This window comes from Andrena cerasifolii, chromosome 9 (genome assembly GCF_050908995.1).
Source record: "Andrena cerasifolii isolate SP2316 chromosome 9, iyAndCera1_principal, whole genome shotgun sequence".
Classification (NCBI taxonomy): domain Eukaryota; kingdom Metazoa; phylum Arthropoda; class Insecta; order Hymenoptera; family Andrenidae; genus Andrena; species Andrena cerasifolii.
Window position 1 is genome coordinate 4,065,313 of NC_135126.1, and position 27,359 is coordinate 4,092,671.

A 27,359-nucleotide genomic window follows, 5' to 3' on the forward strand; every position below is an offset into this window, starting at 1 on the left:
GGAAACCTTGATAGTAATCACATGATGTCGAAAGAGGTGGCACTAAGTAACGTCTTCGGAGAGAGAATCGAGGATGCCTTCGAAGGTGAAATTCAGAATACCTCTTTTCGCTTCATGTTCTCCTGATACCTGGGCCAAAATCTGGCAAAAATTTTCAGAATGCACAAAATTGGGCTTTGTAACAGGAGAACATGATGTCGAAAGAGGTGGCACTAAGTAACGTCTTCGGAGAGAGAATCGAGGATGCCTTCGAAGCTGAAATTCAGAATACCTCTTTTCGTTTCATGTTCTCCTGATACCTGGGCTAAAATCTGGCGAAAATTTTCAGATATCTCTAAAATCAGGCTTCGTAACAGGATAACATGACGTGGAAAGAGGTGGCACAAAGTAACGTCTCCGGAGAGCAAATTAAAGAGCGAGAAGTGGCGCAGATGTTTCGAGACAGTGACTGTTTAACGAAGAGACGCAGAATTTTGGAGCGCCTTTTGAAAGGCCTGCGCCTCTTATTTGCAACTTTAAGGCGATGCCTTTGAAGCTGAAATAGCCACTAAACATTTGTTGTCATATAGCATATATTTAGGTTATATTTTCTGTCACTTCGAAGAGCCGACCGCATAATAATCACGCGTATCCAGTCTGCGCATTTTCACTAGCCCAATTCAATATTCAATACAATTTTGTATATATAATGTTTGTTGATAACTGCTTTCTGCAGAGGACGTTTAATAAGTGTATTTCATGTTCTGTTTCGGTGCTTTGCTAATAAAAAAATGTCTAACCTAACAAATTTCATTTTCTGGGGACATTCCCTCATCTATTTTCCCTTTTCACTTAGAATTCCTTACTGCTAACGTAGAATATTGTAGCATAAGCACATTTCAAGTAATTGAAATGTACAATGAATTTTCTACGTTTACAGTACCAGCCGACTTTCCGTTTAAATTTTTATAAGTATAACGGAACATCTGAGAATTTCTTTCCTTATTCAGAATAGAATACAGAAATAGCAAACATCTCCCTCTCGCGTTCACCGGGTAATCGTCGATCTATCGGTATTACCGTTTCTGTGCAGAAAAAAATGCTGTAATACCGACCTGCCGAATCGGCCAGGTCACGTGATGTGTCTACCCCCGTAAGCAGAATATTCGATACGTATACGTATTCAAGGGACGCTGGGTTTTAGATTCTACGAACATGGACAGTACTCCAAGATAACTTTTTTTAATAGATCAGAGGATTATTAATCGATTAACTGAGAATCTCAGGGGGACTTCGAGCCACCAATTCGCCAACAGCCTACAAAAAATAGTAGATGACCACTCATCTAAGAATTAATCGTGGCCAGCGCAGTTTAACTTCGGTGATCTTGTGGCAACCAGTATTTTATATAACTACTGGCGAATTTTCTGCTCTTAGGTAAACAATTATTCGACCAATGCTTTGCAAGCTCTTTGATAAGCACTTGACACCACCCCTCGTTGTCTTTGGAAGAAAACAGTTTGAGACTTCATCGATAAATACCCTTTATTCAATCGGAGTAACATTTATACTTACTTAAAGCATGTCATTGAACTTATATATTCGTACAACTTTGTCAACGGCAACAATAATAATCGTAATAATGACGAGAGAACGTAACGACAATAGAGTGGCAATAATGGCAATAATAGCAATAATATCATCAGAATGGTAACCTCGCGAAGATCGGGGTGTCTGTCGATCGTAAAACCACCCCATCCTCCTCATATCTCCCCCCCCCCCGTCTGTGTCGATTCACATTGAGCAAAAAAACCGATCTAATCACAGTGACAGCGATAATCATAATCGTAATGATAATGACAATGACAGGAATAATGATAACGTCGAGATTAATCGTAATCGCCGGCCGACTATCGCTATACTTTTTAATTTATTATTACCCTCACTACACGGTGTTTTGGTTAAGGTATATTTCGTCGTCATCGCAGTACCTCATGTTACGCCCGCTATCAAACAGACATATAATTGATTCTTACCTCTCTCCCGCCCATTCCCCTAGACCTCCTTTATATACACTGTCCCCGTTCAACTGACTGCGACGAAATCAGGTTCAGTCTGCGAAATAATAAGCGCTGCTCGCCAATATCTTTGCCTCGTTGAGTCGTCGTCTATTCTACCATTCCTCTACGCGAAAATTACTAACGATTGTTTCTTCCCCTTTCGTATACAAGTTCTCCTTATACCAGAGGCGGACCGAGATCGCCATGCTTGCCGATTGCGCGCGGGCGTATTGTCAGACGTGTCTCATCCGGGCGAGTTCCATCGACCGTCAGCTTCAAGGAGGCAGAAGATATTCGTCGTCTCGCGATATTTACACTAACTCCTTTTCGCGTATTTTACAATTCATTAAAAAGACGAACTTATGTAGGGGATGCGAATGCTTCAACGGAACCGTAACAACTCGCGCGGCGTATCACCTCGCGGTAAAGATTCTCCCAACGGAAAGACGAAAATATTGCACACACACCGAACGATTTATCCTCCGCTCTAATTAATCCCGGGACGAGAGGACAGGCTGCGCGTCCTCGTGTCCGCTCGCCCAACGTTCACCCTTAACACCTGAAATTCGATAAATACACCGTGCTTACGATTGACATCCGTTCACGATGAGATCGCACTAGCGGTCTAAAGTGCGCCGCGCATTTACCGAGATCCTCCGCGCTCCCTCGATCAGCGTTCCCCGGACCTGATCGATCCCTATAATATTCGTATTTCTTCCTCTGCGACTATGTACACCCTATGGACAATAATGTGTATGCGCGTGTATGCGTGACATTGCGCCATTCGCATACACCCAGCGATAAATATAAATGCGTCGGTATACTCGTCGCTATATCCTATGTCAGACAGTAGTAAGAGTAGTTGGTAGCGATAATGATGATTGGATTAATCCTAGAAACGATCTCGGGTGGTTGGTAACAGTGACCAGATAGTATTGATAATAGTACATATCTAGCTGTAGTGAGTACGCAATAGTAAGTCGTAAATAAGTAGCCGTCGGTTCAGCAGAAGCCAGCGTTAGTCAGCGGTCTCTTCGTCCGTGGTTAATGTTCATTGCTTTAACGGTTACAATTAACAGTTACACACTGGGTAAGGAGCGATACGTTTTTCGATATACACTTAAGCTAATCGTCCGTTTCCCTCCCACGTTCCTCCATTCCATATTATACATGCCTCCAACGACCACACGAACGTTTCCCCGAATCATATATAAATGTCTCTCCCCGTCCCGCCTATTTACAATATCATGACTGCGCGCGGTCCCCGCTGCCTTAATACTTACGCGGTACGTGTTACTTAATTATGTACAAAAGATATCGCTATGAGCAACGCCAGTACGCACGAGATCGGCGCCATCACCCTGAATAACCATCAGGGGATACTTAGATACCGTTGTAACATTTACTAACAGTCTATACAGTCGTCTGGCAGGGGCGGAAGCGTTCGATCTCACCCCCCAGGCGACGCGTTCGTCGAGCGGTGAAAATCACTTACGGCTGTCACGCAACCGGATCACCCGGTAATTCGTAAAAACATTGTCTTTCGTGGTCACCTCTTTGCTAGGCACACTAGCGAGCTTCCCACACGGCGGAGAGTCTCTGACACGGAAGAATACTGCGCCACCCCTACGTTCTTCTTTGGATAAAGACACAGAGATGGTTCCTTCACCGTTCGTCGAGCAGTCTGTCCAATCAGCGATCGCACCGAACGCGAGCCACGGTTACTTGTACGACACGACGGGCTCACTGAGCGGAACGCGCCCGCGTTGCGTTGCGTTGCGTCTGACGGTCGAGCTTTAAGGGTGGTCTCAGATGGGTGTCGGCAGGACGGTAAAGTCTTGGAGGGCGGTCTTCACCGTCTCGTATATCGGCCTGTTGGCCTCGTCCGCGCAGTACCCATCGGCGGTGCACAGTGTCTGCAGCTTTGTCAGGTAACTGTCGAAGTTCTCGTGGCCCATCTTCTCCTGCGGTCCGCCCGGGGCGTTCGGTATTCGCACGTGCTCCAACAGCGTGATCATGTTGTCGCGCAGCGACTGATAGTACTCGGTCAGGTTGTTGTTCCGCTGGCTGATCACCGTTGTTTCCTGTCGAAGAAAAGTCTTTCGTCACGGACATCGAGGCACGCGGAGCGTTCAAATTTCCCGCCGGAATTTCGATAGAAGAGACCGACAGTCGACAAGCTAGTACCAACGACTGGCAGCAACGATATTCTATGTTATCCGCGGGCTTTAGACAGTTTTACGGTTTTTCTCCAATCTAGGCTGAAGCTTTCGGAGATTGTAGATGTATATTGATTTCTATTGTTCTAGATGGCGGTAATTGGAATTTTTGAGAGACGTATGGCGATGTAAATGAGACGTGCGAGTGAAAGTCTCAGCCCAGACTCTATGGATCTCTACGTTTCCGGTGACCGGAAAGCTGTTTGTCTCCTCTATCGTCGCACGGTAATGATTACCGACTGAGTAACAACCCGTACTGACCTTTTCACCTTGCTTCAGCTGATTCTCCATGGCGGTGATATCGGAGCGCAAGCGCAGCACTTGCGATTCGACCCGAGCGTTCTCCCTCTGGAGCTCCGTTATTTCGGCCTCCAGGGTGTAGAGATCCTCTCCCTGCCCACCGACGGTACCGCTACCGCTCGTGTTACCCTGACCCGTACCCACCGCACTCCCGTGAGCCGGACCACTGGTGTCCACCCCTGAATACAGGACATACACGGTCCACTTTAACAGCCTCTCTCTCTCTCTCCTGTCTCGTGGGCTACATCGTTCTCCCGATTTCAAACGGTTTCCTCCCTTCGCTCGCTACCTTGGGGCGTTTAATATCTGGTCCCTCTACCGGGAAACGCTATGAATTACGCGGATATTGCTCCCAAGGACACGAGTGCCTCTACGGGGAAACCGTCAGAAACTAAAGAAGGCCAGCCCTCGACCCATTCACGACCGAAGCTCGGTTAAGAGTTCTGTCCACTTGTTACGGAAGCGATTCGATGTTACAGAGACACATGTATACTAGTACGTTTCTTGACAGGTGTGCGGGGTTCATATAATAATACATAGACGTAATAAAATGTGAGAGAATGTGGCGAGCATGTAAGTAGCGCCGAGGGATGCTTCGGGGGGCAGCGATTTGGGTAGGCCCGGCCGAGCAACGTTATCATGGAAAGTTGGTTAGTTTCGTTTCATGCCGCGACGCTAGTCGCTTTTGCCAGGCTGCCCGGACCTTTCGACCCAAGTCGCTGCACGAGGATATTGTCTAAGATGAGGGATCGGTACGCGGTTCCTTCCGCGGGCGGTTCGTGCTGAAGCGTTCGGAACGGTTCCCTGGGAACCGTTCTCTCGACAAAAGAAACGAGCGAAATCTCGGTTCAACGCGACAGACGCACGAACCTGACAAGGAGTGCCGCGGGAGCCGAATGATCGGGAGCGATGTTAGAGGGTGTCTTAAGGGGGCGGGGGGGGGGGGGGGGTAGCGTGAGGTGCCATCATACCAGATAGAAGAAAAAAATTGGGAGACCCCGAGTGCTGGCCTTTTCGTTTGATATCATTCTGTTTCTCTTCCGTTCTCAGCTGCGCAAAGGAACGGCGAACAAGTGCCGTGTCAAGCTGTCGAATAGATAGCAACTCACCGATGCTGCCAACACTCGGACGTCATCTCGTAAAAAGTAAACTTACTGGTGTGTGGATTTTTGTATGTAACACCGAAAACACATAGAAAACAAATGGCGAGTACGTCAGTCCCTTACCTTCAAAAGTAAATGTTCTCCTCAAAGCTCAATGACAGGAAAGGAGCTGATCGTGATCCCAGAATAAATCAGAATACATTATTTTTCATTATTATGACATAACGGTTGCTTTTTTTTCTTTGTTCTGGCTTTACATATCGTTCTTGCACATAGTGACTGCGGGATGTGGGATTAACTCGCGGAGGGGGGCCAGATTCGTAGTACTTGGAGCTGGGCCGGTCAAGAGCGAGGGTTGGGGGGGTTGGGTGGAGTCAAAACTGACACAGTGGGTGGTCGGGCTGTTCTCACTTCAGGTGTTTCTCGATACTTTCATTTCTGCTGCCGTTCGAGGATACTCTCTGCCTCTCGCGGAAAACACCTGAACACCGCTGTCACCAGAGAAGAAAAGGGTGGTTGGGGGGGGAGAACTGAACGTCAACACTCAAAGTAGTAACGGCCAAAGAAATATGTAACTGAAGAGACGGGCGGCAGAAGTGGGAGAGGAACAAGGACGAGGTTTACTCTTGTTGGTATGACAGCACATCATTGCGTGAAGAGTAGAGTATGGCATAGCACGGGATCAAGTACAAGGTCATAATATGCACAGTTTACAGATAAAGGTCCATAATTTTGTCACGGCTTTTGCTGCCGACTCGTCCAAACGGATCTCAGATTCGTTCTTCGTTCGCTCGTGAAGCTCCTGCCACGACGAGCAATCGCGCCTGGACGAGTGCGACGTGGAAGTATAGAAAAGAATAAAAGGCAAACTCGAGTGATCGTGCCTACTCTACAATCCCTCTTCTACCCCATCTCGATAGGCAATCACGTCCCGCGGCATCAGGCTCGTGGCCCAACGTGAACGGAGTCTTCGGTTTATTTGGGTTACTTTACGAATTTTTTGTTTTTCTCGATCTAATCGACTCGCTTCACGCGGAGCCGCAGTTTCTCTCTTATTCTTCGATCAAGAGCGACGGGTAACCGGAGACATCGATCACATCAGTGGCGGCTTGATCCTCACCGGCGATTCCTTTGCTGTACATGCTTGACATGTCCTCGAACTTCGGCTTCTTCACCGCGTGCCCGGCTATGGGACAGCCGGACAGTGATCTGTGAGTGGAAAATGAGCCGTTTATGTGGCCGATCCCGTCGCAGCCTGGCGTGGGACAGTTCACACCCTCGAACTTCATCGCCGTGGCCGCGGCGACCGCCGCCTTGTGCTGCTCCACCGTACCACCAGATTCTAATACTCGCATCTTGTTCCTGTTGGCGATGGGGCAGCCGGACGCGCTGCAACAGGAGTTGTCAAAATCGCTATTGAAGTTGCATTATTTCATCAACCCGGATAACTAAACTCGCGACGTTCCGGTAACACGTAGAACGAAGCCGGCGAATGTTCATAAGTGGATCTTACTTGTGACAGTTAAAAAATGTCCTCGATCTTGCGGTATGGGTTCAAAATACATAAAACTACTATTCGAAATTGCTACTACTTCGTGTGCCCCAATAGTTCCAAGTTCTAACCGCTATACTACAGAAACACCTGAATATTCTACGTCAAAAGGACACGGCTTACGTTAAAGAATCGTGTCGATTTTGTTCGTTTCCACGGTAACAGCAATCGAGAAACAATCGCCCGGAGTAAACCAACGAAAAGTCTTACCTGCGGTGCGACAAGAATTTGCCAGTGGCATGGCCAGAGCCGTCGCAACCAGGGATTGGACATCTGTAGCCCGAAAGCCAACACCACCATTACCCAACACCGTACAATCCGTCCGCGCAGAGCGAGCATGAAATGAGCGGAAACCGCTGGTTATTAGTCAGCGTCTTCGTCTTTGCGTTAGGGAACGGGGACGGGGTTCGAGGGACCACGGTTCCGAAAGGGTCGCGGCCTCCCTTTTCGGTCTCCAAGCGGATCTTAGTACGTGCAATGCGGTCAGGGAGACGCCCACGTAGCTGCGTGCAACGTGCGAACGCGGTGAAAGCGCAAATTGGGATCGCGATTACGAGCAACAGCAAGTCGCAGAGTTTGCAGGAGACTGGAGCCTCCCTGGATTAATCTTCCCCTAACCGTGATTAGATTCAGAGGAGTCGATAGCGCTCGTTTCAGACAATGTTCCGGTAGAATAAGATTCGACGATTTTGAAAGGCAGTGGAATTAGAGATTTGTCGGCCAGATGGAGATTAAAGCGACGAGGAATAAGAAGGGTGGGTTTTACAGAGAGAGGTGGCACGTGTTACTGACCTCAATGGTTCGGAATCTTGTCCATCCCGCGGTTTGCTCTTCGGTTTGTTAGCTCGTGGACAACCAGACAAACTCCTGTGGGAGGAATAGTTGCCAGTCACGTGGCCGGACCCATCGCACCCTGGCGTTGGGCACTTCAGCTCTTGAGAATGCGCTTGGATCTGGGAACGATCAGCTCGCGGGCAACCGGAGAGGCTGTAAAGGAAACAAAAGTTTCTGTTGTTCAAACTTGCTCCAACTGTACCATGACGATTCTGCGCTACCTTTAGCTTCGTACAGAGAATGTCATTAACGTATTGCTCGATTGAAAATGTTTCGGTAGCGCAGCAATCCCCATGGTCAGAGTCACGAACGCACACCTCAGAAACATCCAACGATGGCTTCAGCAACACATCGCATGCAATTTACGCGACGTTGCCAAGAAGTCTCGGGTACTTACGTCCAGTTTCCAGGTACCAAAGAAGATCTCGATGAGCTTTTCGACGAATCAAGAGCTATGAAGTGTTCCTTGAATCGGCGCGATGGTAGCTCAACGAGATCGTCTTTACTCGGGCTGCTTATACGTTAATAATCATTTTCGAGGGGCAGCAGTCTGCACAGTTTAATCTTGGACCACTTGCCTTGCGTCCAGTTCGAACGAAGACATTCGACAGGGTGGTTTAAGACTCACAATCGTTGAACGTGTGCGTTCGATTCCCACTTGGGCATCGTGAACGATCGAATTGAGTCTTAGATACCAAAGAAGAATAGATTTCCCCCAGTTAGATGAGTGGTAGCCGCACAGTCGAAACGGGCAATCAACGAGGTGTAATTAATATAATAATATGATAGCATGCAAATGGCAACGCCGTGTTCCAGTTGGATCACTCATGAGGTGTCGCTCGCACGATCGATCGCGTTTCAGGTTCACGTCAAAATACAAGGTTAGCCTTACTCTAGGAACACTGAAGGGGAGAGCAGGGAGCACACTCACACCTGACCCCAGTGAAACTCGTCAATTGCCAATTGTCCCTTCTCTGTCTCTGCCATATTCTTTTTTTTTTTTGTTCTCTCTTAACAGCGATTCTTCAAGTTTAAAGTGAGCGCGCGTTGCCGAATGCGGTACTCGGTGACTCTATTCATTTCTTCATTTTCATTTGCCTCTATCGCTACGGCTCTGCTCTGACATGGTCATTGGCAACAGTTCGCTACGAGGCTGCCCACTCGAGGCTGGCGAAGCGGTTCATAAACGGGCGGGTTCGGTGATCGTATAGAAATGCGTATGAAAACGAACGTGAACGTTAAAGACAGACTGGTGTACAAGCGTTCTCTGCCACCGATATCATTCAATCTCGTAATGATTTTGACATCCCTTTTCGTAGGGGTCGGGTCGAAACAGGGAGCAAATGGTACTTCATTCAACACGAAAACTCATCTACACACTGTGGTATATATAATATATATATATATATATAATATGTATCGTACGGTAACGCAACAAGGCTGACGGGGTGAGTATGTAAAGAGGTACACAAATAGAAAATAGGGGGAAGGGAAGATAGACAGATCGTGACTTAAAAAAAAAAAATAGAAGAAGAAGACTAAAATGCGTTACATCGTATGCTTAAAATAGCTAATTATACCAGTGGATGTTTACACGTATATTATAATATAGATATACAACAATATTGAATAGGTAGTACAAGACTGGTTCAGCCAGGAAATAAGGCGAGGGGTGTTCGGGGTGGGGGGTGAGTGGGTATTCTAGATATAATGATTAGTGTCACAAAACACTTAAGAAGCCACTACGCCATGGACCACCAATATGCATAGACGCAAAAACCCATCTATGTATCTCCCACTTTCGTGACATTAATCTGATGTATATGTGTGTGTATTTGTATGCTGATATGTTGACATGTTCACTATGACTTTTCTTATTCCGGGAAATAAGTTTCCAGAAATTTGGGGATCGTACTACTTGAGGAATCTGCTTTTGGGCCGACGATAACAGGGGAAACTAGGGGATGCTCGTATGTATGCGTGTACAGGGTGTAAAGTTTATGAATATTATTAACTATTGTCTCCAAAATTCAGTGTAGTTCGAAATTTTTAGATGTAGAGACTGCTTGGCCCTGACCGGGTCACTAATTGTTCAAACTAATCTTTTCCTGAGTACAGAAATTTAGGTTACACTGTAGCCTGTTCCTTGCCAAGTGAAGTGATCGTGTATAGTCAAAGTCGGAACAAGATCATAATGGGAAAATGATGGGAAAATGATTGGTAAAAGAAGGGAAAAGAAGTTCGACCGGAACGAAGTTTTTCAGCCCCCTCCGTGAACGATTTCCTCAGTAGATACCGCGCGCAAGTAGTAACGCCCAACGTGTGGTCAGACATGCGTAACACGTCCACGCTGCACACGCGCCTACAGTTTCGCTTTAAATTCAGTTACCCATGAACTGATATTAAACATACCGACCCTGATATTACAGACTTATTATTTCGAAAACTCGATTACAATTTTTCGCAACAAGAATCAAAACCATCCCGATTTTCATCCTTGCTTACCAAAGCCAATTTTTCCCCTCCGTAAAGCACAAGGATTCCGTTAATCGATCAAGTTCGGAGACGTTGGCCTGTCACTTTCTCAACTTTACACCATGTACGTACGTGTATCTGTTCGTGCGTGTGTTTAGCGTACGTGCGTGCGTGCTGCATCGGTGTATCAATATATAAATATACATAATCGGATGTCGTCGTCAATGTTTAATGTCAGTGTGAATGCGAATGCTGCCTTGCCTTCTGTGGGTAGCGTAGTTTCCCGAGACATGACCCATGCCATCACAGGACGACGTGGGGCACTGTATCAGCTCCTTGCCGTCGCGACCACGAGGGGCGGGCCGAGACGCAAAATTCAACGAGTGTCGCCTCATACTGCACCGAACAACATCACAACGATAAAACACTCTCATCGTGATTGCTCGTCTCTCGTATGCCTGCTCCAAATCATCTCTCAAGCGGACAGCTACTAACTACCCAACAACTACGTCGTACAGTGGATGACGATGAGCGCGATTTCTTTAACGTATAGCATTAACTATCATGTATGGAAGAAATATAGGTCGTTAACAGTCGGCGGTGACGAAGATACTCTACAAATTCTGTATAATTATTGATGCCTATACTTGGAACAGCTTTACTAGCGTCTCCAGGACCAATTAGCCATTCCACTTGCCACTTCTGTTTTTAATTAGCCTGCAAAAGTAACTAAGCGACTTTCAGAACCTGTCAAAGCTTTCAATACCGAAAATCGAATGATATTTGAGGTGATTCGAGCTCCACGAAGCTCATCACTCCGCCCAAGTGTTTCTCTATGTTTCTTCCAGCCAGAATGCACCGCGAAACGAGCATCCAGCGTACGAACGTGGCCGCGGCGCAATCGCCGCGCCGTTAGAGTGGTGGATAGCAGTGGGAAAGTTTTATTGCGCTCCGCAACTTTTCCTTCTCGCGGCGAGAGGGAGGGTGGCGCGTATGATGGCGGGCGTGATAGCGACATATGAGCCGAAAAGCGGGGAAAAAAATCTGAAAAGTTCGAGTCGGTAGAGAAAGAGCAAGATGACGGGCGCAGGAGGAGGAAGAGGCGAAAGGAATATACGCGGATCGTAACCCCGAGAGCGGTTTGCTTCTGCTTTTTCCTCGTCTCCTCGTAGATGAACCAACTACCGCGGGCTATGAGAAGCCTCGAAAACCTCGATGGCCCTTGAGTGGCCACGATATTGCCGGGCAACCGGGCCGACGGATGCGGACTTGAGTGCAATTCACCGGCCCCCCCCAACCCCACTTTGGATGCTTCGTATTTCCCCAACCTCCGTCTAACCGCTTTCCTCTACCTTCGGATGGACGATAAGTCACGCTGTCGAGTCCCCGATCTCTCGACGTCCACCTTATTCTGTCGTTTATCGGCGAACGGGAATGAATTTTGCCGCGTTCGTCGCGTTTAAGTGAAACGATTATTCTTGAGACTGCCTTCTGGAAGCATCCCTGCGTAATTGCTTCCAGTAGTTCGTTGCAGTTTCGAGGGTGAAACGAGCCTACGATGGGAGCTCGGTAATTTTGATCAAAGTACCAGACCGATGGTTGTATCGCGAGGGCTATTGATAAGGTCGAAATTCCTGTGGCAACATGTGGATTCATCGGGGGGGGGGGGGGGGGTCTAATTTTCGTGCACCTTGGCGAGGACTCCACTCAAGCTTTCGCAATAACTTCTTTACGCATCCCCTCTAGTGTCTACGGCGAAAATCTCGGCAAAACATCGCAGAGCAGTAGATTAAATTTCAGGCTGGGAGGAGATTAGAAAAGAAACGAAACCGAATTTCGCCCGAGGTATCCGTGGTGCATTTCAAGGGTCTAACCTCGATGGGACGACGCAGGGTCTCGCCCCATAATCCAGTGTGGTGGCAACTGATTATACCCCGCCTCCTCTTTCGACCTTATCCACCCTTGGCAGCTCACCGACCTCCCTCTGCACCCACCCCCACCCCTTCGCTCCAGCCGCCTCCTCTCTCCTTATGCGCCGAACCGCGCCTTCTCCATCGTACCGCCCGAGCTTTACGTCAATTAGAATAAGGTTGGCACTTTCGGTACGAAGAGTAATTACTTTAATTAACAAAATGGAGGTAGGTATGCGCGACCTGCGCCTCCCTCTACGCCGACGTTAGCCGCCAGTCGCTGTTTCGCCACCGTGCCTTTTCGGCCGCGAATATATATCGCGGGAGTGATTCGCGCGACCCTTTCCGCAAGGCAAGTACCAAATGTGCGACGCTCGTATGCACGGTAATACAATACACCCATGGACGTGCGCACGGAACGCTGGACATCGTGGATGCCCAACGGTATGAACGTTCGCTGGGTGTCGCTAGCATCTGAGCAACTTCAGCCGTGCGTTGCTTTTCACTGCGTCGCCAAGTATCGAGAGCTTGGGGGTGTACTCACGCGTAATGTCATGCTCGGAATCAACGCGACTGTTCTTCGCCAATGACGTTCGAGTTTAGGTTTGATAGCGAAGAATTTAGACGGAGTATAGGAAGCACCGAAAAGTTATGCTTTAATGATTAAAACATATTAGTATCGAACTACGTAATTTAAAGTAGTAGTCTTCGATTCTCAAAGCAGGACTGAAGTGTAAGATCCAATAAATTGAACGTAGGGTACTTAAAAACAGAGTGTCCGTTCAGAAGTATAAAACAGTTGATAGTACACTGACATATAAAGAAGTTACATTACTTGTGAGTACATTTAGTATATAGGTATTTATCCAATAAAAGTACACGAAAGCAACGTGATTCACGGATGTGAGGGGAACGTTTAAGAACTGATCAATGTCGAATCTCTATCTTTTTTAAAAGATTCTTCGAAACGCCGCGTTTCGGATGAACTGGAAACTGAATAAGAAATTGTCGAATTCCTTACCTATCGTCTTTACCAGTGGGTTTATCGAGAGGTCCAACCGTGTGCTGCGGTGGCGGCATACTGTAGCAGGGTGTCGGCGTATATCCCGCTGGGATTTGGTAGCCGGAAGTCACGGGGCCTCCGGGATAAGTTCCACCGCAATTGTAGCCAGCAGTGGGGTAGGGGGTGTAAGTGTTTCCAGGGTATTCCGGCTGAACGCCTGTCATACCGTAGCCTGGATGCGGGCTCATTGGTCCATATCCTAGGAACGAAGATCATTTATAATGAGTTCCTTCAAACAACTTTCCTGGGTAAGTTTAATAAATAGAAAAACCACAGTAAACGACTAATACAGCAATTATAACAAAACTTCCTCGCGAGGGAGTGTGCACAGTTTCCCTAAACAAGTGCACGAGAACACCTGAGTAGTTACAACGCTTGCAAAAGGGACAATTTAAGAAGACACAAGACCGAAACCGCACTAACTCAACAAAACCCCATGCAGGTGGCATCGCATTCGAGCGAAATGGAGTACAGCCATCCCCCTCGTAAAGGATCATCCGACGGATCTCGCGAACCGGGAGATCCGCGGAGCACAATAACGAAGTAAATAAAGAAGCGCGGTAACGGTCGGGGACAGGTGGACAAAGGTGGAGGGGCCGGCAAGGTTCGCGGCGACGCGCCGCTTGATTAACCCGTTGTAAAATCTACGCGTTTATTTACCAGCAAGAATTCATTTCGTCTGCAGTGCAAATAGCCGACGGAGCAAGGGCGACGTCGGTCGCGAACACGGCGACGCCGAACGATACGAACACGCCGCCCTGTGTGCCTCGAATGTTTCAATTTCAATAACTACTCCCCAGCGTCGGAGTCCGCACAATATTGGCCGCGCCGGACTTTTGCTACGGCTACGTGTACGCGAAATATTGATAATTAACAATGGTCGTGTACCGCCACAGGGGGAGGGCGGGCGGGGTGTGTGGGGGGGGGAGGGTGGTCCGTTAGGAAGGGTGACTCGCGCACATCTACGGAACGGCGGCGGCGTGGAAAGGGTGGCGTACAGGGGCAGGGGGGGCGGGAGAGGTGCCGACAGGGACGAAGAGAATGGGCTGTAGCTTTGGAATGCCAAGGCACAGAGAGACCGAGGAAAATGAGAGTCGGGCTATAGGTGCCTATTATGGCAGTCATGTACTGTTCTGGCGAATTTTTATTCGACGGTTGTAACCGCGTATCGCTCGCCCCCGCACCACCATCCTACTCCCCAGTCGACCCCCCGAGGGTGTCCAGCTCTTTGTTCTTTTCCGTATCCCTCAGCCGTGGATCTCCTCGCTGCAACCCCTGTGCCGCTTGCTACTGCGCGCTACCTATGTAGCTACACGTTGACGTTTCGCGTGTCTTTCGGGTGCACGAGGCAGTTAGAAGCTCGGCAAGTTGGAGACACGTTGCCCTTGCGTTTGGTACGAATGATAATTGGTGTGATTTACTATGCGACAATAGGGATATTTATAGAAGGCAACTCGACCGCGATAAAGCAGAAGGAAAGAAGAAGAAATATATCTGCCATCGAGCTATCGAACGTATGAAGAACCGGATGACCGATTTACATACTTTCCGAGGTATTTTGAGGGGCAACTGAGTCCATGAGAGCCATCGAGCTTCATGATGAATGTCCGCGATAGGGAAGGACTGTCGCGGGTTATAAACCGCCTCTGAGAGATGGATGATCAGTCGTCCGCCAAGTTAAGTGATAAACAGCGGTAGCTTACCAGTGGGATCACGGTAGGCGTCCATGTAGTGGGAACCACCACTGTCGGGGGTGCTTTCTCGACTGTACGCCGTGACGTGCACACCGGGTGGCGGGAAGCCTGGCACAGGCCTGATTCCGGGACCCCCGCTGAAATTCACTGGCTCGTTCGCCGTTGAGAAGTCCACCGGCTCGGTTTGCTCCTCGATCGGTCTTGGTGCGGGGAACCCTGGTCCAACTGGGACCGCCACAGCTTCCCCATGGCCAGTTGGATACTGGGGGCTGGGTGCTCCGCTGCAATCAGATGAAAGTGATCCAGGAGTTAATATCTTCCTCTCGTATCATCTCCGAAAGCGTTGCTCGAACAGTGTTTGCTTAGGGCGTTGTTCTTAATAGATGATTAATTACCTGTGAAGCCTATTCACGCTGAGATCCAGAGTTTGACCTTGTGGACTGGGCACCTGAGGGCTCGCAGTCAAGTGGGGACTGGCTGCAGCTTGGGGACTGCCACCTACGGTCTGTCCACCGCCATACTGGGGACTTAGACTGTTAGAGCCGTATGGAGGAGCCTGTAACAAACGTCGTCACGTTTGTCAGATTCCACAGGTTACTAATGCATGCTGCACGATTCGAAGGTTTGGAAACTAGTGGTTTACCTGTGGACTCGTAGACGTGACACTGGAAGTTGACAAGTCCATCACCGAGCCTCCAGGAGAGGTTGGAGGACCTCCTGGCTTCTGCATCTGCTGGACTTGAGCAACTGTGACACATTTTACTGTAATAATAAAACATCGTAACTTGAATAGTAATCTAATAAAACCGAAACATATAATTCCTATCTTCCGAATTTCTTTTCCTAAACTACAAAGCTTCCAAGCTACACACACACACACCAAGCCAATACTCCACTCCCTCCACCCATCCCTCGCGATATCTCTAAATTGATACCTAACATCGCCCACAAGAAGACCAGCGAAAGCTTCTTACCATCCTCCGTCTTCATCATGCCAGCAGCCGTGGCAGCAGCCATCGCCATCTGATGCTGCTGAGCAGCAGCCGCAGCCTCCTGATGGTACACGCGTTCCTGTTCCTCCGGCGTCATCCCAGTCTGTCCCAGATAATACATATTCGTCCTCGAGTGCAGTTGCTGCTGCTGCTGCTGTTGTTGCTGTTGCTGCTGCTGCTGCTGCGACTGAATCGGCGTACAGCCCTGGGTGTCGTATCTCTCGTAGGCGGATGTGGTACCAGGGTCGTACGGCCGATGATTGGCCGCGCTGGCCACGGCGTTCTCGTAGCCCCTAGCGGTCGCAATTTCATTGGAATAGGAGACGACTGGTCTGGCGATATTACTTGCACCGGGGTGCATGTAGGCCCTCGCGTGCTCGGCTGATCGGTGATGATAGAGCTCTTCGCTGGTGGTGGCCGCTGCAGCGGCGGCTGCCGCGGCGGCCATCATGGCCGACGACTCGTAAGGAGACCTTTGAGACATCTGATGGCTCATCCTGGTGTCCTCGACCATGGGCATCGGATAGGCTACCGTGGGCTGCATGGGCAGTACGTGGTGCGTCGGATGCTGGCTTGGATGATGTATCGTCGCGCCGATGGAGCCTCTGGAGCCCATGGCTTCCATCGAGGACATCGACGAGGAGTTTGAGTCTTGATTCATGTAGGAGTCGTAGGTGGGCCGCACGTTCGGCGGCGGAGGTGGCGGAGGCGAGTTGACGCGGCAGGAAGCGGCCTCCTCCGTCTTTGGTACCAACAAATCGGAAGTGTTCTGGCCTCTGCTGGGCAACGTGCTGCAACAACTGCCGCTCGGCGTCATGTTCTCGGTCTTGGGGACCACTTTCGCGGTGCGAGTCGCGGGGCTCTCCTCCGGTGTCTTCGGAGGCTTCACGTTGATCCCCGTGCCTTTCGTTGTCGTGTAGTAGTCGTAGGTGAGGCTGTTCAACACTGGCTTCGTGTCCTGCGCCGTGGACCCATACTGGGAGTAGCTTTTGCTATCCATCGACGGCGGCAACAGGTTCGAGCTGATGTACTCTGGGGGGATACCGGACACTGTCGCGGGAACACAAAATTCACCCTTTATTCACGCTGCTGGCAAACAATTAACGCGTCGCCGATCCATTCAAATATATATATATATCTAAGTCTGCCTTGCAAGGTACCACTGAGATGCACGTGAAAGTTTCGTATCCCCCAGTTCGTTTGCGAGGTAGATTAAGTATCCAAATACACACGTAGCTCTAATTTCGTTCAATTAAATATCGAAGATGCCCATGAGCAAATGTCTGAGGTTGTTACGAAACCATTTTCAATCAAACCCTTCTACTGTGATACGTATCCCTCGGCCAAGTTCGATCATCTGCGCATACCAGCAATGCCGAGGAGAGAAGGAACGGTATCGAGTCAGCCTCGCGTGAGCCCGAGAACTGGCAAGTAACGGTCGCGCGTCTCGCGACGGATCACCCTCCCCGATCGTGGAAAGCTTAAGCCCCCGAGGTCTGATTTCACGTGGCAGGGGCGATCCCACGCGTGTGGACTTTCGTGCTGGTCGAATTCCAGGCACGTCGAAGGGCTGTGAGCGGCCTTACCTTGAGCCTTGTGTCGTGCCTCGCGTGCGGCCTGCTTATTGGCCGCGGCAATGGGACATCCGGACAGGCTCCTGTGCGTGTTCCGGTTCGACTGGACATGGCCACGGCCGTTGCAACCAGGCGTCGGGCATTTCAAAATAGTCTCATGCATCGCCAGAACTGCGAGAACCCAGAGACACGTGGCGTGGTTACAGGACACTTCGTCTCGAGAAACCATCATACTATGTGTTTATCGCGTGCGCGACCAAAAAATCGTCGAGCCACGCACACGCGCATCGAAACGACCGGTAGGATCGAGCAGCTGTCGCCAAGGCTCAGCTGTCGTTCGCCTATCATTGCGTTGAGTATAATTATTTCGTGGCCGACTCCTTTCGACACGTCCCAAACGAAGAACCACCCGTAAGACAGATGTTGTGTGATATAGTATAAGAGAGGAAAGAACGGAAGAGACAGTATAACGTAGGAGAAACAGAGAAAGACCAAGTAAGGGTTACAACAAACGTCACGGGATGAGAATACAAATATATATCATATATATAAAAAAAAAAAAAAATATTGTGTAACAATCAAGTAGACCGAGCGGGTAGAGAGAAACTCAAGTAGATACATAATCGATCGAGAGAAAATCAACAAGGCAACAACTTGCGACTCGTGTACTGTGACTCGGGTCAGCCATGTGTTTCTGTGTTGGGATTGTTTCGGAGGTCCTGTCGTGTGTCGAGCACTCCTTGCTAAGTCCAAGCTCTTTCGCTCTCGAGAATCGATTGTTCGCCAAAATTGCATTGTGAAAAGTTGTCTGTTTAAATAAGTCCCTGGTAATAGGAATCCCAATGCTTCGCTATGCAATTTCCGTGATATAATATTACAGAAGGCATGGAAAATAAGGGAGATAAGTTTGCAATTACCAAGAACCGCTAGGAGCTCTGTCTCGAATAGCTACGGCTTCGAAAGTCCGTGATTACTCGACAGTCTTTCTCCGTTTCGATGTTTCCGGGAGAAAACGTGTCTGGCGTGGCGCACGACGGTCGTCGGTTTCTCGGGGAACCGTGTCTCGCCAGGGGTGTGTGATCGTTGTTTAATTATACTCAATCGCAGAAATCCTCCCGTCGATTCTGGCGTGCGCGCGTTTACGCATTATGGGGTGGGCCGCACCGCCCGTGTCTCGAGTTCTCCAGACGTTCTACTGGCCAACGGCGGCCAAAAGACTTCGAGTGTGGTGACAGAATTCTCTACTAATGAATCAACTACGGAACAGAAACGGTAAATCGAAACGGAAGATGAACGCAATAAATAAAGCTCTCTACCCCGCAAACGAAAAGCACAAAGAATATAACAGACAGACACATAGACACACACAGACGGGCGCTTTTCGTCGACACCGCGTTCGAATTGCTACGCGCGTTTTCTTGTTCTCGTTTCGTCGTGTCGCGTGGCTTTGCGTTTCGACCCGAAGCGAGGAAGTACCGCGTGTCCCAAAGAAATGAACGTGTCGTGTGAGAACGCAGGCGACATCAAGCTGTGAGTTCTGATCGATACGCAGATTTGATTCGTGTAACGAACGCCCGGGCAATTGTGATCGATTAAAAGAAATGGGGTGTACCCGTGGAAAATAAGCGCCACTTCCTTGCCCCGTTGGTTGCGTGAAAAAGGCAGCCTCGCAAAAAGAAGATGCATCTATGGAACTACGATAAGAAGTAAGAGTGATGTCGCGGTCACTTACTTTCTGGCGTCAGCTTATCCTTCCTTGGACAACCGGAGAGGCTGGAATCACAGTAACGAGGGATGATAAGTTCCTACTTAGACTTCTTATCCGAGTTCGAAAATACAGTGCCACGTGCAATGTAATTACTTGGAATAATTTTCTGTAAAGATTTCTCCACCAATCCATATAATAAATTAATAATTGATAACGCAAGGAATGATTAAAAATCATTCAGCAACCCCTGCTCTCACAAACATATGACGAGAATGAATTGAATTTTGGCACACTAATATCGCATATGATTTAAGCACAGCTTTGCGTTTATTATTGTACGAGATTCTAGAGGCTCGTCCGCAAATACTTATTGCAGAAATGATTATCTATCTCACTGTTCAGTCTCTATTCGATACGTCGAATCGGTCTGCTCGTGTCGCTACTATTCACGCACCGTTCAGCTCGGTGTTTCCCTCCTAGCGCGTAGGTGTCTAATCGACCAGGGCAAAGTGCAGAGCGCAGGTTAATTACCGATAATTGCTTACCTGCGGTGGTGAGAGTAGAGTCCGGTCACGTGACCCTGCCCCGTGCAGCCTGGGGTCGGGCACTTGTTGCCCTCTGTAACAAATCAAACCCCGCCAAACGGTCAGATTTCGTATGATTAATCGCCATTCTGTGTTAGTATGTGAATAGTGCAAGCCTCGCTCACGTATCTTTCCAGGATGTGTTGGGAAATTTTGGAGGAGTGTAAAAGACGTTAGAAGTATGTCAACACAATTTTCTGAGGCCCAACTGGTTACTGAGCTTCTAGTGATGTGTCTTAACCCTCGGTTGTCACACATACTTTTTCAAACGTCGTTGTCACACTGGGTCAATTTGACCCTGCCAATTTTCAATCAGTTGTTATTTAAAAACTATTTCTTAAATTAAGTCTAAAAAATTCTGAGACAAAGTTCGAACATTGTAGAATATATGCCCATCGTTGAAAGTTGGCATTGAAAGTGTCATCATGCTTAAAAAAAAAATTGAAGCAAGAAGAGTTCCGACAAAAAGTTATTTGTTTAAAGAATTGCAGGGTCAATTTAACCCCGTGTGACAACCAAGGGTTAAAGAAATAGTACGCGTTCAAACAATATGTTATTCGCAAAATTGTGCCTTCAATCTCATATTCAATTTTTTTTTTTCATTAGCATTACCTACATTAATTTAAAAGAAAACTTCTCCACATGTAACACAATATGACTTTCACTTTCAGATATTTAAAACGCCAGATTCCGCTTGAAACGAGGAGAATGTCGATGCTATTTATAGAAAATCGTTTAATTCAAACTACAAAAATAAAACTGATCGATTGTTTCGAAGATAATTATTGCCGTCGACTGATGCGAGCCGTCAGTGATAAAGCTGTTCCAGTTCCAATTCAGGCGACGAGCTTAAATCGATCGCATTGTGCTCTTTAATTAATATCGATTATGCGCCGCGTAATTGTGATATCGAGTAAACTGCAGCTCGTCCATCGTTCCCAAGCTGAATTTAATGATCGCCACAAGCGTGCTTGATTGTGAGCAAATTGCGTATCCAAGTCGGTGAACGCGGTGACTGAAACCTGACAGTGATACGGCACGGGTAAAAATATTGTTACCGCGGTTGCTTTTTGTAATGCAGAAGCATTCCTGCCGTATTGGGATGTCCGCTTCAGCTCTGGCTGTCGAATAAAGCTTGCAAATCGATATTCGAAGCGGCACAATGGTGACGGGATTCCATGTACGCGGAAAATGAAGGTTTCCCTCTCGTATCGATATACCGATAATAATTAATCGATACTGTTGATTCAACATCTCCCACAATCGTTTTCTAAGGTGTATCCGAGTGGACTCATGCCACATAAATACTAAATCTTTCATAATAAATTAGCAAAAATCTGTGCCAACCTACCAGCATATTACAAAAATTGAATATTAAATGTCCATCGTTGTCTTCGCGGTAGATCCTTTTTCTAGAATTAAATGTCAGAGCGAATTTCAATTTAAAAATGCTGCGCCAGCTAGTCATCTGCACAAACTATTAAACTATATTTGGCAGCCTGTAACAAAGCGTGGCTTTGAAAAAACTGGAATTCTTAATAGGTACAGCGAGATCCAGCGAGCAGAAAAATGCAAGGAACAATAAAAAGCCCGTCGGCTGACATCCTTTGAAAGCGACCGCAGTGACGCGCGGAATTGAATGAAAATTAACTATCCAACGGATGACAACTGCTGTGTCCGATATTGCAGCGCAGTTCCGGCCTGTACACCAGCCTGCGAATACACTGTGTTTCTGGTTTGCCAATACGCATGTACACTTTATATTTCTTGCTCGGATCGTTGAACCTCCAAGCAAACAAACTCATCGAACTTATTGTTCGATCCCAATTCGTATTCACAGCTTGCCCAATTACGGTTTCACGTAATGCCCGGAAGAAGCGAATGGGAATAGTTGTCTTGGCAGTTCTTGGAACGTTTCTTAAAGCTTCGTAGTCAATGCTTCGTATAAGCATATGTTTGAAACATAGATCTATCGAGTTGATTATTCGAGGATCATGAGGGATGCAAGATAATTTTGTTCAAGTTCCCAAATTGTTTTACCACCAGTATCAATATAGTCTACCGAGAATTTCTCGAAGTAGAATACTGTAATGTGATTCTTTGAAATACAGCTAGGAACTCTGCATGAAAAGTAGTCAAGGAACTGCGACATTAGTATGTTAGTAAATAGGCCATTTTGGACCTTGTTGCACGAGTCACACATCCGCGAATAACCACCAGGATTTGTCTGTCCCGTAACTAAGCCTCGGGGATTAACACTGCGTTCATGTTTGGCCTAAGGTTTCCCACGAAACGAGAAAACAACCCGCCTCCTTTACCACCGAGGAAATGAATGACTTCACTCACTATCGCTACTATTTCTGGAAACATCATTCTTTGCGCTGCTTTGTAACAAAGAATGTATCAAACGTCTCAACACCCCCTGTCACTTAAGTTCCACATACGAACTACACCGAACACGAAAAGTTGCTGAATTCAAATCACAGACGTCGTTAAATATCCTCGCATAGACATACTTCGATTTTAATATCTTATACCCATGAAAAGGGGGAAGCAATTCAACCCACTCTTCAGTTTCAAGTCTGCAAGAAAGCAAAGGGGCCACACAAAGCCCCCGACATGCTGTAGACCATGAGAATCACTATGTCGAAGTTCATTCGAGACACGTAGCGTCGTTGGCTGGGCTGGCTCGTACATCGAAACTTTCCAAGCGTTCGTTCCTTTTTTTTTTAATTTTTCCCCCTCGATTCTCGCTGTCCTTGCGACCGTCACGAAATTGCATCGGGGACATGCTCAAGCAAACCTGCACCATCTGTCGTGTGCTGGTTGCGACTTAATGGCTGGTATGGCGCACGTCACGTACGATCGTGTTCGTGTTCTCAGGCTGACCTCGCGTGACCAGACAATTACAGGTTTCCAGTACGTTGTATGTAGTCCAGAAGCACCAATCATTCAGGATGAGACTGTCTACTCCGGGGCCCTTCGTTCCTAGCGCCGTGTTCATTCTACCAACTCTCGGTGGATAATTCTTTTCACGACGATCAGGTTAGGCCCTGTGTCGCAGTGCCTCTCCGAGGACTATAATTCTGACCGTCAGATGGTCCGATAGACGTAACGGGGCGCTTTCCAACACTTAACACTTGCTGCACATGATGTTTTGCTAGAACGCAGCTGTACAACTGCAGGGATTATTTAATATGTGTGTGCAATAAGTACAGGTACCTTTCAATCTTTCTAAACAACTGTTGTTGTACGTACGTAGGCCGTTAGGTAATTACTGATACGCATATACCTTCTGACTGTTTAATATTCTATCAGCAGAGGACCTCCAAACACGATCCCATCGGTCAACGCCTTATCGAACCCTTTTGGACGGATTCTCCGATCTGGTAATCCCGTTTAGACGAGTTCCAGCGGGCTCACGGCATCTTTATCTTACGTATTAACTCGTTTTATCCTCGGCGGGGTCGATTCGACATTTCCCACCGCGAGAACCCCCGGCCAGACGGGGCATAGGTACGTTCGTCACGTGTGTTAGAGGGGTTCGAAAAGGGAGGCCGAAGGATCCTCGAAGGGAATGGCCCCTTCCCGTTAGGTTAGTCGCGGAGGTGGTTTCCCTTGGAGTGAGCACACTTTTATAAACTTTGTCGTGTACTAATCCTCCGCTGGCCCTGATCCCTCTAGCCAACTACGCCCGACCCCGGGCGAACAGCCGCCATGATGCCGAGAAACTTCATCAGGCCGTCATTTCGCGTTGCTGAAAAGGAAAGCTGAAAAGAGAGGGTGAGAGGGGCCGAGAGTCGATCCCTGCTTAGATACTCGCCTCTTCTTAAGGCTCGTCCACCTTTCGTAAATTGGATTACGATACGTGACGTCATTAGCGACATACTTTATTCGACGAGCCGGGAGAGACACGGTGGGAACGAAACCGGCGTTCCAGTCTTGTCGGTGGAACGCGAGAAAATGAACCAACCGGCATTAATGAAACGAAAAATGCTGCAGTCTCCTTTCACCATCGAGAATGAATTGGGTTTTGTTCGAATGGCTTTATGTTCAGATGAAGAGACTCCGTTTTCCATGGAACTGGAATATGGCTCGTATCACACGGAGGATGCATATTTTTAGGAATTCATATTCTTCTGCCGCAGATATAATTCCGTAGAAATGGTGTAATTATGCATTCTATATTAAGGGAGGACCACTGCGACGGCCAGAAAAGTAAGCCATTTTTATGAATTTTTTTCAGGAATAATTTACCGTTCTCATATTAAATTTTTATTACATACCTTTAGTACAATGTCTTAAGAGACTATAAAAAAATGAGTAGAAAAACATGCTTAAATTTTAATATGTTAATTAATCTGCCGACAACTCACGCGCGCTGGTAGAATGTGTAATTATGGAACAGCAGGTCCGAAATCAAATTTCATTTTTTTTTTTATAAACTTTATGAGTGCAGTTTGCGTTGCACGTGCGGATTCTTTGATCGAAAACGAATTATTTAAATACGTTCGAAAAACTGTCCATCTTATTCGCGGATTGTTGAAACTTTTCTTGTAAACCATTTTTACAAGAACAATTTGTTTTAGAAAAAGGTACGTGCAACGGAAACTACACTCATATACTTATGAGTGTAGTTCCTGGCCTGCTGTTCCATAGTTACATATTCTACCAGCGCGCATGAGGGGTCCTGAAGATTAATTAATATATTAAAATTCATGCATGCTTTTCTACTAATATTTTTTATAGTCTCTGAAGACAATGTACTAATGGTAGGTAATAACAATTTTATATGAAAACAGTAAATTATTCTTAAAATAAATTCTTAATAATGTCTTACTTTTCCGGCCATCACAGTGGTGTTCCCATTTACAAAAAGCAGGGTCGTTAGTTTGAATGTTCCATGTTGTTTAATATTTCATTGATGAATAATATGGAATAACGATCTATGCTAAGAATGTGTCTACTCCTTCATAACTTACATTATCTTCAATTATTACAAAAATTCGAGGAAATTTATATCTTGTATTGGCTTCAACAAGATAGCTCACACGTTGTATAGATTAAATTCCAAAAACCGCGTATATTATTATTAATCCGAATTAATTTTGGTGGTAAATGATGCTGTATAGTTCTAACAAAGTGTTAAACACCTATCCACTACAGGCAGTAGCGTTTCACGGTTCAATACGCGATATGAATATGCGAAATGATTCTTAGAATCTAGCGTATTCCAGCAAGTAGTATAAGACGTTATGGCCAGACGTGGCTACGCATAATGGTACCAAGCGGTCACACCCTGACTGCATCTACTTATTAATTCCACTACAGAATATAAAGTTCACGCTACATCCCGGATATATTTTCGTCCAAGTAAATAATCCGCTGCCCTACTACCCCACATACTACAAAGCACCCCTCACACGTCTATCGCTCGAAAAGTGGCAAGGAGTTGCACAATCTCCTCGCGTGCCTCGTCTTCAACCAAAAGTGGAACGATATCCAGCGGAAAGTATCAGGAGCAACGTTATTTGGGTAGCCGCGGCACGCGATATTGATGAGGAGAAAAATAAGAACGTACGGCCACGGTTCTAGCGAAGGAGCGACGCCCGGGAATCCGGGTGCTTTTTAATTAGCGGCAAGCTAAAAAACGGCAAGCGGGCTAAGTGAGGGCGAGCGGTCGGCCGCCGGCGGGATTAATAAATTAGCCGTAAGGTTTTAAAACGGGTGGACGGTGCCTAAGCTCGGGCGAGCAGAGGGAACGAGTGAGAGAGAGAGAGAGAGAAGGAGCGAGAGAGGGGGGTAAAAAGAGCGAAGGGGCAGATAATGGTTCCGGTCAACAAAATGAATACCGGCACGCGCTGTTCTTTCCGGATCTCTGAATAGACTTGTAACGAGTCGGTCGGGCCTCTCTCCTCTCTGCCTTCCTCCTCTTTCTCTGCTCGCCACGTCGACTCTATCCCCGCCGTCTTTTTTCCTATGGGAAGCCAGAGGTTGGACGGCGAGAGGGTCAGAGGGAAAAGGAGGAAAGAGCGGATCCAAGGGGTGAGAATGGGGATGAGTAGCGGGCGGCCGAGGGTGAGGCCGTGGCCGAGTGTGTAATTGTGTTATTTTGTTGCCATTTCACGTGAGGGTCACCGCGGGAGGGCCAGAGGTGTACATAAACACCAGGATTGTTTTATTCATTCGGCCCGTTGCGCGCACGACGCGTGCCGAATTCTTTTCCCACCCTTTCGTCTCGTTGTCGGTATCTCTTCTTCGGCGCGATCGTGCACGCGTAAAAAATTGTGATCTACCGAAGACTGAATTCGAAATAAACGCGAGCCTCGTATGGAGAGCTGCACTGGGTGTCCCATGGAAATTGCACGGGGTGTGTCGTCAATGGGGTGAGTGGTAGGACACGTGGCTGAGCGTTGTTGGCACATGTGTCCAAGCATTGTTCAATTATTAGTACGGCTGTTATTAAATAAATAATGAAAGAACTTTGTAACACCCTATGCCATCATTATGCATTCTTGTTGCACAGAATAGATAGACTATGCTTCTTTTTTTAAATGGAACTGCATACGTTATTTTTATTAAACCATTCGATAACAAAAATTCGTACTACCTATATGCTTTTCTTCGACATAACTGGAACAGTTTCAACCGAACTGCTTGTCCAAGTTCCACGGTGCACAGTGCCTCCATATCCGCGATCAATCGATGGACAAATTTAAATGCTCACGTATATGTGAGGGGTGAATAAATAGCAGCGTATTTATTTTAATCGCCCGATACTTGCAGCCTTCAATATCTTATTATATTCATTGAAGAAACGAGCAAGTAATATTTCTTCTTGATCGTAATGGAACATTGATAACGTCTATCCCTAAACAAATCATACTTTAAAAGTAGAACCTATTCTAAAGTATTTTAGACTTTAACCTTCCAAAGGTGCTACTATTAGGGACTTCCAAATGTCAAACGTCTTTATAAACCCTTTAGCGCCCAGTGCGATGTATACATCACCCTATTTTGAAGCGTCTAAAAAAATTCGATAGGTAGTAAATAATTTTGAGAAACTATCCCGGAAACCTTTGTTTTTGGGTGTCTAGGCGCTAAAGGGTTCAGAAACTTAGTCTGACGTTTCAACAGGGATTTAAAGCAGCCTTCAATTCTAAGCGAAATATAGAAATATTCATCCCAAAGAGAAAGGTCTTCCATGTGAAAATCTCAGGCAGTAGAGTCCTATTGTCTACGAATCCTACGATAATTCCAAGATAAACCGTGGACTTCTCAACTGGAGCGGGTGCCAGGCGCAAAGTAGAAG

General features: G+C 47.2%; 1 protein-coding gene and 1 long non-coding RNA gene across 13 annotated transcripts in view; one reads left to right on the top strand and one right to left on the bottom strand.

Annotated features, from left to right (window-relative positions):
* Nucleotides 1-1,506: 1,506 nt before the first annotated feature.
* LOC143372918 (uncharacterized) overlaps nt 1,507-27,359 on the bottom strand; it is a 315,074-nt gene continuing 289,221 nt past the window's right edge. For 7 of the 12 annotated variants that reach the window (XM_076819559.1, XM_076819560.1, XM_076819555.1 and 4 more), the window contains 13 exons: nt 20,009-20,081; nt 19,488-19,528; nt 17,768-17,926; nt 16,164-17,231; nt 15,833-15,951; nt 15,585-15,745; nt 15,199-15,470; nt 13,454-13,694; nt 8,006-8,200; nt 7,424-7,486; nt 6,782-7,050; nt 4,520-4,737; nt 1,507-4,123 (listed from right to left, as the gene is read on the bottom strand). In XM_076819559.1, coding sequence (XP_076675674.1) covers nt 3,848-4,123; nt 4,520-4,737; nt 6,782-7,050; nt 7,424-7,486; nt 8,006-8,200; nt 13,454-13,694; nt 15,199-15,470; nt 15,585-15,745; nt 15,833-15,951; nt 16,164-17,231; nt 17,768-17,926; nt 19,488-19,528; nt 20,009-20,081 — 3,155 coding nt within the window. In that variant the 3' untranslated portion in view covers nt 1,507-3,847. Of the gene's footprint in view, nt 4,124-4,518; nt 4,738-5,784; nt 5,831-6,781; nt 7,051-7,423; nt 7,487-8,005; nt 8,201-13,453; nt 13,695-15,198; nt 15,471-15,584; nt 15,746-15,832; nt 15,952-16,163; nt 17,232-17,767; nt 17,927-19,487; nt 19,529-20,008; nt 20,082-27,359 lie in introns of those variants that run through there. The other 5 variants (XM_076819556.1, XM_076819557.1, XM_076819566.1 and 2 more) reach the window with 5 other exon arrangements.
* On the top strand, nt 3,003-11,155 carry LOC143372932 (uncharacterized). The gene is made up of 3 exons (XR_013086394.1): nt 3,003-3,129; nt 9,367-9,503; nt 9,939-11,155. It is a non-coding gene; the product is annotated as an uncharacterized LOC143372932 (long non-coding RNA).